Raw genomic sequence first — 12,829 nt, 5'->3', positions numbered from 1 at the left:
CTTCACATAGGTAGGGTATCCATCACATGACCTAAGGATTAGGCATCAACCCCATTCCTGTAGATGCACTCCACAAGTTCTTGACACAGACATAAGCTTTGTGAATATGTCAGCTTGGTTACTTTCTGACTTCACATAATCGATAGCTATCATTCCTTCATCTATGTATTGTCTCACAAGATTGTGTCTTAGGCGTATATGCCTCATTTTACTATTATATATCCGATTCTTGGCTAGATGTATAGCCATTTGATTATCACAATGTAGTGATATCGATGATACCAGTTTTTACCACAATAGAATATCCGCCATTAAGTTTCTAAGCAATTTGGCTTCCGTTCCCGCATTTTTTAAGGCTATGAACTCAGCTTCCATAGTAGAGCCTATCCCATAAGATTGCTTTGTGAACTTTCATGAGATGGCACCGCCTGCTAGTGTAAATACATACCCATTAGTAGCTAAGGACTCGTTTGTATCCGAGATCTAATTTGCATCACAGTACCCTTCCAACACTGTTGGTTTATGATTGGGATTAATTTCATTTATGAAATTAATTCTTAATTCATGCCATAGGTTATTGTCAAATGGAGGTAAATGGTCAATGTATTTATGTGGGTACCCTAAAGTCCATTCATGGTCACTACCATGAGTGGGGAGGTGGGCTAGAAAATGGTCAATAACACCCTATGAGAGCTCTAAATTTTATTCATGGCCATTATCATGAGTGGGGAGGTGGGTTAAGAAATTGATTGGGATTAATTCAATAAAATACTACAACATCATAGCAGTTTCTAGCAGTTTCTACTGCAAAAGCTTTGTATCGTAATTTGTTTTATTTTTGTAAGAAATTGTAATACAATTACCCAACTACCTTTAAAGTAATTGATGCCCTGTACTGCCAAGAGTTGTTCTGCATCTCTACCTCCAAGATAAATCAACCTTCCACTAGAAGATAAGACAGTTCTTCTAGTCCCTTCTAGAAGCAAAAAGCTACAGCACAACAACTCCCTCTAACCTTACACAAGACTTAGAGAAAATAGAAGAAAGAGAAAGACTTGTATAGTTGCAAAGAGTAGAAATATATGGAGTGTCAATGTGTGAAAATGTATATCTCTGCAAGGTATTTGGTTGGGTTTATATAGACCCAAAACTAACCCTTGCACCCTCTTGGATTCCCCAAGAGTAACCTCCAACTAATGGCAAGTTAATTGGAGAATAATGTCATAGTCCATGAATTGGGAATTAATTCAATATTAATCCCAATCAATTCCTTACCCCATTTTCCCACTCATGATAATGGTCATGAATGAAATTTATAGCTCTAGGGTGTTATTGACCATTTTCTAGCCCACCTCCCCACTCATGGTAGTGACTATGAATAGACTTTAGGGCATCCACATAATGACATTGACCATTTACCTCAATTTAGCAATAACCTATGGCATGAATTAAGAATTAATTTCATAAATAAAATTAATCCCAATCAATTCTCTTTGTCCACCTCTCCACTCATGGTAATGGTTATGAATGGAATTTAGGGCACACATAGGGTATTATTGACCATTTTCCACTACCTTAACCCTAAGGGTCCCACACCATTACAAGTCCTAAAACACATAAAAGAAAAACCTCGTTTTGAAACTTAATTATATTAAAATAAATATAAATTCTACTGAATCACAATATGCACTCATATGAAGGCTCCTAGTAGACAATAACAAAATGTCCTTATATATGATTTTCAAGTATCGTAAAACTTGAAATGCAACGTCTAGATGAGGTTTTCGAAGTTGCTCCATAAATTAATTGAGAACTTGCACGATAGAAACAATGTTAGTCCTTGTCATTGTGAGATAATCCAATCTTCGAACAAGTTTTCTATATTCTCTTAGATTGGTAATAAATGCATCATCTTCATCATTCAATTTTAGATTTTGTTCCATAGGAAAATTAATTGGTTTGAATTCAAGTAAAACTACATCATTAGCACTAAGCATTTCCAAGGTATGATTCTCTCTAAGATAGAAAGAGTAGTATGTCAAAAAAGAATTTTAAAGGACCCAACCTTTTTATATGAAAGTGACTACGAAGAAACAATTTCAAAATATTAAGAAAAACTAGGTCATTTTCAATAATAATTATATAATCAACATACATTGAAACAATTGTGATATTAGATCCACTAGAAGATATGAACAAAGAGTAATCAACTAAAGGATTATTTTTTTAAATTTGACATGGTATAAATCAGACTTAAATTGAAAAAAAAAAAAAATTACAAGAGACAAGTTTCAAATCATATATAGACTTGTGAAGAGGGCAATCGAGATTACACTCCTCTTTTAGGAAAAATCAGGCGGTTAAGACATGTAAGATTCGTCATCAAGATCACTCTAAAAAAAAATTTTAATACTCATTTGGAAAAATAGCCAACCTTTAACAGAAGCCATGGTGTGGAGACATCTCCCTGGTATAGTTTATGATCTGGGCCAATACGACTAATTAACAATTTCCACATGCTTGCCCAATATTCTAAGTGAGACTATCAATTAAAGAGCCTTCATCCTTTAACTTAAGGAGGGATATTGAACTCACAAACCTAAATCTATGTTCATGCACCATAATGGTAATCCAATACACTTTTGGTGCTCAATTTTTATAAAGGTGATGATAATTTTTTATAAGTCACTTTGAAATCATTTTGAAAATTAATTTTTACTCTCGACTTAAAGAACTTTAAGAATAAGACAAAGGGTAATCAAAAGAATGTTACAAGTTTTAAATACACCTATAATTATCATATACAATGTCTCTAAAATAAATATATGAAATTGCAAAAAAAAACTCAATTAAACAAAGAGCATAAATTCTAATCCTAATTCATTATGGCTCTGTTTGATTGCAAAGAAAATTAAAGAGAAAAAGAGTGAAATATTTTCATAGTAAAAGATATAAACTCTAGTAATCATTGCTTAACATAATTATATTATTTTATTTAATTTTTTACCATATATAATAATGATATTTTTTAAATATAAAATATATTTTATTTTTTAAATACAAGTTATTTGGATACAAATTAAATTATAATTTAATAATAAAAAAATGAAATATTGAAATTAGTGAAATAATGGTGTAGACTAATGATTACAATTTTTTTTTTTTTAATTATTCGAAAATTTTTCTTGTTTTTCATTCCCTTCCCTTCCCTTGCTTTCCCTTTGTGTGAAGGGTAGAAGAGTCAATATGGTTCTTTACTGTGTTTTACCAAGCGGACAAGACAGTATTTCACTGTTTCCTTCCTTTATTAGCCCTCTTTTTGGACTTTTGATTCTTTATGACTATGAGCAACCAAATCTATAAGCCGTTTTCTCTTGGATTTTTCCTTTTTTTTTTTCTCCCTTTTCCAGGGAAACCTACTACTGGAGTCTAGAACTAGCCACTTGGCAGTTTTCCTCTCAAGTTAATTCCCACTTTGCCTCTGTACACGTGTCCAACATGCAAGGCACAGGACTCAAGATGGAAACCTTTACGACCCCACACCACCTCGTTCAGGTTACAAAATTCTCCACTAAAGTGGGTCCCACGAACTGAATACACCATAGTTCGATAAAACAGAGAAGCACTGGATACTTATCCTGATGATCATTATTAAAATAGAATATTTTTTAAATGCACGTGGAGAGATCTGTCATAGTGACACGTGACAGTTCCTAATTGGTTAGAACTGTTTCATTGCCCTCATCTCCTTGTTGATGAATCACGTTACAAAAGCTACGAGGAGGTCACGTGGCTTCGCTTGAAAAGTCTGCTGTTGTGTGGTCCACATCACATGATCTGCCACATGTCAACTGACCGAATCCAGTTTCCACCGTTTTTTTTTTTTAATTATTTTTTTAATTAAATATAGCCTCTGTTGCTCCGTCTACTTCCTCAAGGACCTCAACAGCTCAACTTGCTCTTCCACGCGACAACCTAACCGACTTCCCAACCATATGGTAGGAGGGCATTCTCGTCATTCTCCTATTTTTTCGTCTATTTATTTATTTTATTAAATTTTAAATAAAAAATTAATGGGAATCATTGGGATCCAAGAGCTAAGGGAAAGATTTGAAAACATAAATAAATAAATAAATAAATTAAGAGAAAGGGATTTGATAAAGATAAGCTCTGTGATCAAGAAAAACCAAATCGGATTCATTGAATCATGTCTATGGTTTATGAGAATCAAAACCGGTTGATTCAAATAGGAGCAACATTGTTTATGAGTATAGCATATGGATATTTGAAACAAAAATAAAAAATTCCAGCTTGACGTTCAAATGACCCTCATGGTCCCTCCCATCCCAAGACCCTCTGTTGGTTGAGTTGTTCTGGAGCTAGAGGCGTGCCCAACAATGGGAAAGTGTTTCTGATGGGGGGGGGGGCAGTTCCTCTGTGTTCTGAGCGCAAGGGTTACATTTCCTATAGAAAAGAATTTCCCTTATATTATATAAGGAAAAAAGAATACTACTTGCTATCGCAGTTACACACCCCACTATCGTAAGTACATACTTAGACACAATGGTGTCAAAAAATCATGCTACCCCACATTGAAGATGCTCTCGTGCACCTTCTTATTAGCCCATGCATTGACATGTACTTATGCAAATAGGGTAACCCTATATTATAGAAGGCTATAGTTAATAAACTGCATCAAGAGATTCTTTTTAATAACTAGGCATACAAAAGAGAATGTTTATTTTGGGGGGGGAAAAGGGCTAGATTAATTAGCTAAAAAAAAAATCTATGGGGAGTGTTATCACACATAAGTAATTCAATTACTGCCATCCCCTTATTTTAAATTGAGTCTAAGTGGCTTAATTTTATCTCTGCTCTTCTAATTAGTATATATTATGCAGGGAGGAGGGGGACAGGATCCTATCTATGGGGTCATGTGGTAGTTAATCTAGACTTAACTGCACATTGGATGATAAGCATGTCTAATTACCAAATTTAGACTTATCCTAATTAACTCTTCAACATATTAGAGTACCCTAAGTTTCCCTATAGATATCAAGGTTCTAAAACTCATAATTGGGCATGAGATTGGTCTACCTCCTTTGATGATGATTTGATTTTGAGTTGAATCATCTTAAAATCAGTTTGACTCATCCTAACTTGGCTTAACTTGGTCAAACTTAATTTGAGTAGAATAATGTTTAAATCGAAATTAGTCTTGATCAAATTTGGATCAATTGACCCATCTTAAAATGGGTTGAAACCATGCTCCTTAACGCCTGCGTCTTGAACAAGGGACGAAGTCGCACTCCTCGACATCTTGCATCTTTAGTGTATAGACTTCGAATAGTCGTATGTAGGATTTAGTTTTAATGATACTTACTAATTAATTATTATTGATATTATAATTTTGGTTGAAGGGTTTAGAATCTTGGATACCAAATTGCTATCATGAATAAGTTTCTTCCAAAAACCATAAAGTTTCAAGATTAGATGAATCTGAGTAGAAATAATCAAATAATGTTAAAGAAATAAGTCTGAAAATGACATGGATAAAGCGGTAGGAATAGATATCCATATTTATGAATAAGCCAAAAAGGGAAAACCAAATTAATTGGGTAGATAATAATAAAGCTTGGACCATAGAAAAGTGTTCTTTTAGATAAGGAAATAAGGCAACATTTGAATCTTTTACTTCTTTATCTCTCCATCACTTGAATTCCCACTTTAAATACTTCTTGTTAGAATTAAATCAACATCCATTCCTAGTTTAGAATTAACATTAAACCATGGTCCCCCTCTCAACCCTAGCTTAATGGCTAAAAACGCGACATCGTATATATTCATGTTCAACTATAGGCACTAAACTAAACGGAATTTTTTTATTAACATACAAAGGAAAAAAAATTTAGCATGACGCCAGTATACATATTCCTATGCACACCCTATCACATTCTACCCGTGGACCCCATATTCTTTCTATATATTATAACCCATCCATTACTTGACGATTTGATTTCCCACCCCCTCATTGTTGAAAAATTGCATCATGGCATCGTAGCCATCCTTCTTCAGCCATTGGGTGGACCTCTCTCTCTCTCTCTGGATGGCAGTGGGCACTATGGCTAGTTGATGTTTATGTGGGTAAGATATAAGAAAGGTTGGTAATGTATGAGTAAGAAACCTTTCCAAGGGGAGGGGTAGGGGGAGGAGGGGACTTGCATTTAATAGTTTAAATGGATCCTATGACCAATTTCTTCTCACTCTTCATGGTTAACCACTTATTTGTTTCTTTTTCTTTCCCTTTTTATCATGTATACCAATGAGATTTTGTTTTTTGTTTTTTTGTTTTTTTTTTTTTTTTTTATTACACAATTACTAGTTTGCTTATCTAATTCTACTAGTGACCTTTCAAAACATTTAATGGTAGTTTAAAGAAATAAAATGTAGATGGGGTCCATTAACTCATGAATTAAAAGACATTAAATTCATCCATTAGTAGTGGGTCTGCCTTTTTTATATATCAAAGGCTATAGGTATAGGTTTTGGATTAACTGGACTTCAACAAAACATGACTAAAACCATACTGGGACCAGTCCAGTTCTCCATTTAAGTTGGTCCAATTCAATAACTAATTATGCAGTACAGAGATGCAAATGCAGTGCTTGAAAGTTGAGATAGAGACACATCTCTTTCAAGTTACCCTACCTAGAGAGAGAGAGAGAGAGAGAGAGAGAGAGAGAGAGAGAGAATTGGCAATAGGGTTTGGTACTTGGGTCGTTGGCTGGTGAGTCATATACGCTACCAAACACCCCAACTAAAGCATAAATCTCTTCACATGGTCCAAATATGATACCAATTCTATCCTCATGGACTATTTGCAAAAAAAAAAAAAAAAGCATACCATAATTTTTTTTTTTTTGGTACTAAGGCATACCATAATGAGTCCTTAGAGGAAAGAGAGAGAGAGATGATTCCCAATGTAAGTCCAATTGTAGTATACTATCCCACTAATGTGGGATTAAAACCCTTATTCTTTTTTTGCAATAAAAAGTGCACTCATTGCATCAGTTTCAAACTAATTTCATTTTGAAATTCACCGGGACTCCTTCCCATACTCTCACATATGAGCCATGGGGTTTACATTAACCCTCTCCTTTCAAATAAAATGCAGATCTCTAATTATATAATCCATCTCCCACTCTCTCATTGATATGATTTCTCACTTTGGCATTCACGGAAAACTTCCCTTTGCTCTTTTTTTTTTGAGAAAAATGGATTTCAGGGGGAGAGGGGGATAGTCCCCTCCGCCCTTGCACCAAACACATGGGTGGTAAAACGATCAGCCTGCCCCTATGAAACAAAAAATGACGTCTCTATTGATGCTTCTTTATGTGCTTCTATTCGTCTCCATGACCCACACACAGGAGTCACACTCCACCAAATGATTTTGGCAATTTTTTTTTTTTTTTATAGAAGGCAAGAAGAGAGGTGGGTTGGGAAAAACTACAATAGAAAAGAACTAAAAGGAAGAGTGGAATAAAATAAAAGGCTTATGGTGGTGACCATTGAAGAGAGGTGAGGAATTTATTGAAGATGCTTTGCCATCATCAGGGGGTCGCTATCCCTTTACAACCACCAAACCAAACCACACCATTAAACACTTTTCATTTCTTTACTTCTCACGGAAAAAGAACCAAAGACCAAATCTATTTGCCAAAGCACAAGAAACTTCCTCTTAGCTCCACGGCCTTTTTTACGCAAACGCAAAGGCCTTATTTGTCTACAGCTAATATGGATTAAGTAACAAATGATCAAATCCTTTTAGGTCTACAAATCTTTAAAACGCAATTTATCTCCATAATGTTTAAAAACGAGAGAGTGATTTTAGAGTTGGAGAGGCCTAGAAAAGTTTGCCCGAGTCCTTCCAGCCCTAAAATAACTCTTTGATCCTCAGACTTTCCATAGAGTAGCCGGACCCGCCAAAGGTTGACACATCATTATTATCTTATGATTGCCTTTTAATTCACATATTTTCATTTAGAGAGAGAGATTTAGTTCAAAAGTCGTTGTGATTGGTGAAGCAGAACCATATGATCTGCTTGAATCCCTTGGTGGTTGAAGAAAATGACCCAGTCAAACAAGGCACTTGATCAATCAATCAATCAAGTTGACTTCAGACCAAATAAATTAAATCAGGAGAAGAAGAGTGATTTGCTCTTAGAAGGACTATGAGGTACTCTAATTTAAAAAAAAATAAAAAATAATAATAATAATTTCTTTTCTACTCTTTTTCGTGTCAATTTGGTATCCATACCGAAATTAATATTGAGATTTGGTATGAGAAAATGACATCTTTCTTGGATTAATACGATATGGTTTTTAAGACAAAACCATTTTGTATACGCTGATTTATTTATTTTTAATCAAATTACTCACTACACATATGATATATCTTGAAAATGGCTGAAAAAGGCAAAGTGTCGAATAAAAACCATATTGAAACTGTATTGGTACCGAATAAAAATCCTATTGAACCGGTTTAATATTGGTATTGAAATTTTAAAATATTCTCAAGATTTTACTGTTTCGGTATCTACTCCCTGCCTTTTGTACTGTACCGAAACTGTACCAGAATACCAAAACTGGACCAACTAACACCCTTGACTGTACTTGGCATCTCTTCTAGGGACACTTAAGGTGTCCAAGGCTAATTGGGACGCCGGCTGGAGTTGATAACCGTAGCCCGGTCCAGCCCATTTGTAATCGGGATGGTTATTAAGGGTGTCAATATATAATCAAAACCATTTATTGGAATCAAAGTCGACCGGTTATAATCGAACCGAACCACACCATAGTAAATTGATCCGGTTTTGGTTTTATAGGCCATAATTTTGGTTCAGAACCTAACCAAATCAAAAAATTGATGGTTAACCGGCACCTACTATTAAAGACTTAAAGTATTTTGAAATTCGATGGGTCTCTACAAAAAAAGGGGAGGAAAAAAAAAAAAAACAAAAGTGCATATCAAAATATTTGAATCGCCTTACAGTGGCACAGAGACAACATAACCCACATCTCCAATCCTCGGCACCACAACTGACTCTAGTACTAACCGAAAAAGGGAGCTTCACTTTCACACAATCACACTTCTTGATTTTCTAATTTATAGGATCATAGTTAATTAGTAATAATATACGTAGGCTTTTACATAGAAAGTATATTGTTCTTGGCAAAATAAATGTATATTATTTTAACTCTTTAGGAATTTTAATATATGTAGGATTCACACTAGTTGTAGGATGCAAACCATTTTCTAAAACGATACTATTAACCCCATGTAAACCAATTGTGAACCAAACAACATAAACCGATTAAAAACCGCTAAAACCAAAATCGGATGAAAACGATTCTGATTTCACCTTATTCCTATCCGGTGCGATTTTGGTTTCATCTTATCAAAATGTAAATCGAATCAAAATCGAACCAAATAACCAAAACTGCACCATTTGACAACCCTAATAGTTAGTCTTATTATTCTTAGGGAAGAAGAGCACTACCCGATAGCGTTGTGTACATCCGGAGTATATATGAGGAAGTGGAACTAAACTGTGAAAAGATGTTCATGCCTTGGCTCCACTTTTCCATGTGTCTGGGACTCTGGATGTACGCAACACTATCGAGTAGCATTTTCTTTCCCTTATTATCATTACTTTTTTTGATAATTTAAAATTTCAGTACAAATAAAATCCTCCATGTGCTGGGTGGGTACTGCATAGGCTATATGCAGGAAAAACAAGTTCGGGTTGGGAGGTGCGTGTGGGTTTGAGCTGAAATCAAAGCGAAATGATGGCCATTGGGACTAGTTCCCAATGCCGAAGCCCAGCCCACTCATCAACTATACTTCAAGAGTCCATTGATGAGAAGGGGTCAGGGGAAGCTTCAACTCAATTCCTACAGTAATGAATATAAGCACAATTGAAATTCTTGGTTAATTATACATTTATGTATTAATAAGACCATTTTTTTTTTCTTGGTAGAAATTGATAAGACCATTCACTATTACTTGAAGCTCGATCTCTTCCCTAGATGAATCATATGGTCAAGAGAAATCATGAACTATAGTAAAAGAGCTAACATGGTACCGATAAAAAAAAAATTGTAGCTATAGTATGAGGAAAAAGGTTTTAGATTTTATTAAAATTCTCTAAGAAAGGTACTGTTAATTATCCCGCAGGTACTAAACTCATTGAAAGAACTCGGGAGAACATATATGTCTTGAAATGGTTTATACACGTTTGTTGCTCGACGATAACAAGATCAAGTTGATAAGTTCTTTCTTTTTTATTCAAACAGGCCCCACTGTCGGAGCATAAGCACCCTCTTGCTACCCATATCTGAGTCGCCATCTTAGCCTTCCCTGACTAGGATTGCTCCCACACTTGTAGCGTTCATGGTCGACCCCCTCAACTGTGTATCGATCGAAAGGCAGGGCAGCACAACCCCCAACCAAAGGGAGTGATTACTTCCAGTATGTCCCCCCGTATTCTTGACATGCCATGGTGCCCCGTTGTGGGTAGGATCAGATTGAGTCTGTATCACCGTGGAGCAATAGTAGCATCCGGATCTAATCTATCTACTTGGCAATTTATTTATCCGGTGACTTCATAGTCTCCAAAGAAGTCCCTTTCACTCTTGTGTCACATCAAAGTATTGCAAAAGAAAAAACTGAAATATCTGATTCAATTTATTGTAATCGATTAATTAACATTTTGCTTATCAAATTATCTATAGAACCATGAAAAAGATTCAACAAAAGAAAAATAAATTCATTATCTATTTTACGTCAAGTATATCTTACTTGACGTGGAGTAACTTATCCTATAATGCAAAGGCAGAATGGAGCTTGACTGCAAAACCCAAATGTAAACTTTTAATTACCCTCCGACCTTGTGCTTCTAAATGGTAGTTCGTGTTTCCATATGGATATGAATTTGTTCCTTTTTTAGCCCCATGGGCTCAGGCTTTTGGCCTCTATTAATGCCTCTGGACCAGCACTGGACAATAGCCCATTAAGCTTCTAGTTTATTTATTATCGGACTATTGGGTTGGATTTACGAGGAAAATGAAAAAGACTATTGGGTTGAAATGTTGGACCGAGCGGTTCTCTTTAGCATTCTTACACACTCATGGCACCTGCTCTATAAGCAAAGGCTGCAACTAGTGCTGGATTCACTGTGATTCTCTTTAACTTGTTCTCCCTCCTTGGCTCTTGCAGTGAAATTAAGGATCCCTCAATATTAACATGGCCTAAAGGTCAAGCTCCAACCATCAAATCATCACCTTATTAATTTGTTATCCATCAAATAACTTTGGATGATTTTGGCCACACTATAGTTAATAGTCAAGACCAACCATCAAATTATCACCTTATTAATTTGTTATCTATCAACCATCAAACTTTTTTTTTTTTGTTAAGAAAGAACACTACTTGCTTGTACAGTCTACGCCTATACACAATAGGTGTGGGAAGATTGTGCTGTCCCCATGCTGAAGATGCTCCCGTGCACCCTTTCATTATTTTGCAAGTTGGCGTATATATGCGCCAACAAGGTAGCGATCTCTTCCCTTTTTTTCTTTTAAAGAAAAACTTTTGAGAGTAGGACCAAGGACAATCAAACGAAGTTTATAAGCTCTAAATACGTACACCAGTAGATGTATTGTTTGATTCTCAAATTATTCATTAAGATCAAATTTATGAAGTCCAAACTTATTCAAATCAGAGCAATCATTGGAATGTGCCTGTCGATGACTCCCTATTATTGCACAGTGCAAAGGTTCAAATCAGAATTAATGGGACCAATCTCATACCTAATTTCCTGTTTTAAAACCTTAGGTTTGAGGTATTTTCTATAATTCATCAAATAAAGTAAAAATAAAAAATAAAAAACAATATAATTCACCAATTGTAAGAGTAAAGAAAAGTTGAGGTTCGAAATAAGAAGGGGGAGGGGGAGGGGGAGGGGGAGGGGGAGAATATCTTGCTAATCACACGCATATGTCAGGATTAGGATTGGTATTTTTTTATTTATATATTTTTTTGTTAGGGCCTCAAACCTAACCATCTTTATTTAAGTATAAATTTTGCTTTTTTGGGCATGAATTTCAATGAATGGTTATTAAATTTGGAATCTACCATAATCTTAGATTCTAATAAAATCTTCGAATCATCTACTGAATTTACCATAATCATAGAATCTATGGATCAATTGAATTTATTTGGTCGGAAATAGGATCTTGACTGACTAGTTCAAGGATTATTAGGCCATGCTAGACCCACTGAAGGACCACACAGATATCACAAGGGTTAAGAAAAGAGACCCACTAACTACCTATTGGTACTATTTTTTTTTTCAAACAAGTCAGGTAGGGGGTGGGGGATAAAGGAGGATTGAACCAACAATCTTTTCTTGACTTACGTTAGAGTTCAACAATTTACCACTAAAATAGAAACTCATCCTCGATCTTAATGATTGTTTTAATTTTTTTCCCCCCTACACATAATTAATATAATTCACTAGGGGAAGATATAATGGCACCCACACCCGTGTAGCGGCCAATGAGAGTGTCTTGGATAATCAATATGAATGAGTATATTCTTGACTACATGGGGGTGGGGCAATAATTTTGCAGGCTCCTGTGTTTGAACACATGAACCACACAATCAAGTAGTGTTCTTTTCCCAATTTATTAATCAAAAGAGTTGAATTTTAAAAAAATAAATAAATAAATAAAAGAAGGATCAGTAATCATCTTTATATTGATTTCA

General features: G+C 35.1%; 1 protein-coding gene across 1 annotated transcript in view; it reads left to right on the top strand.

Moving 5' to 3' along the window:
* Window positions 1-9,849: 9,849 nt before the first annotated feature.
* Window positions 9,850-12,829, top strand: part of LOC122059093 (heterodimeric geranylgeranyl pyrophosphate synthase small subunit, chloroplastic-like) — a 4,146-nt gene continuing 1,166 nt past the window's right edge. Inside the window, exon 1 of the mRNA XM_042621789.1 lies at window positions 9,850-9,959. Coding sequence (XP_042477723.1) covers window positions 9,850-9,959 — 110 coding nt within the window. The remainder of the gene's footprint in view (window positions 9,960-12,829) is intronic.

The sequence above is a fragment of the Macadamia integrifolia genome, chromosome 13 (genome assembly GCF_013358625.1).
Source record: "Macadamia integrifolia cultivar HAES 741 chromosome 13, SCU_Mint_v3, whole genome shotgun sequence".
NCBI lineage: Eukaryota > Viridiplantae > Streptophyta > Magnoliopsida > Proteales > Proteaceae > Macadamia > Macadamia integrifolia.
Note: the sequence above shows the minus strand (reverse complement) of the source record. Positions and strands in the feature narration are given on the sequence as shown.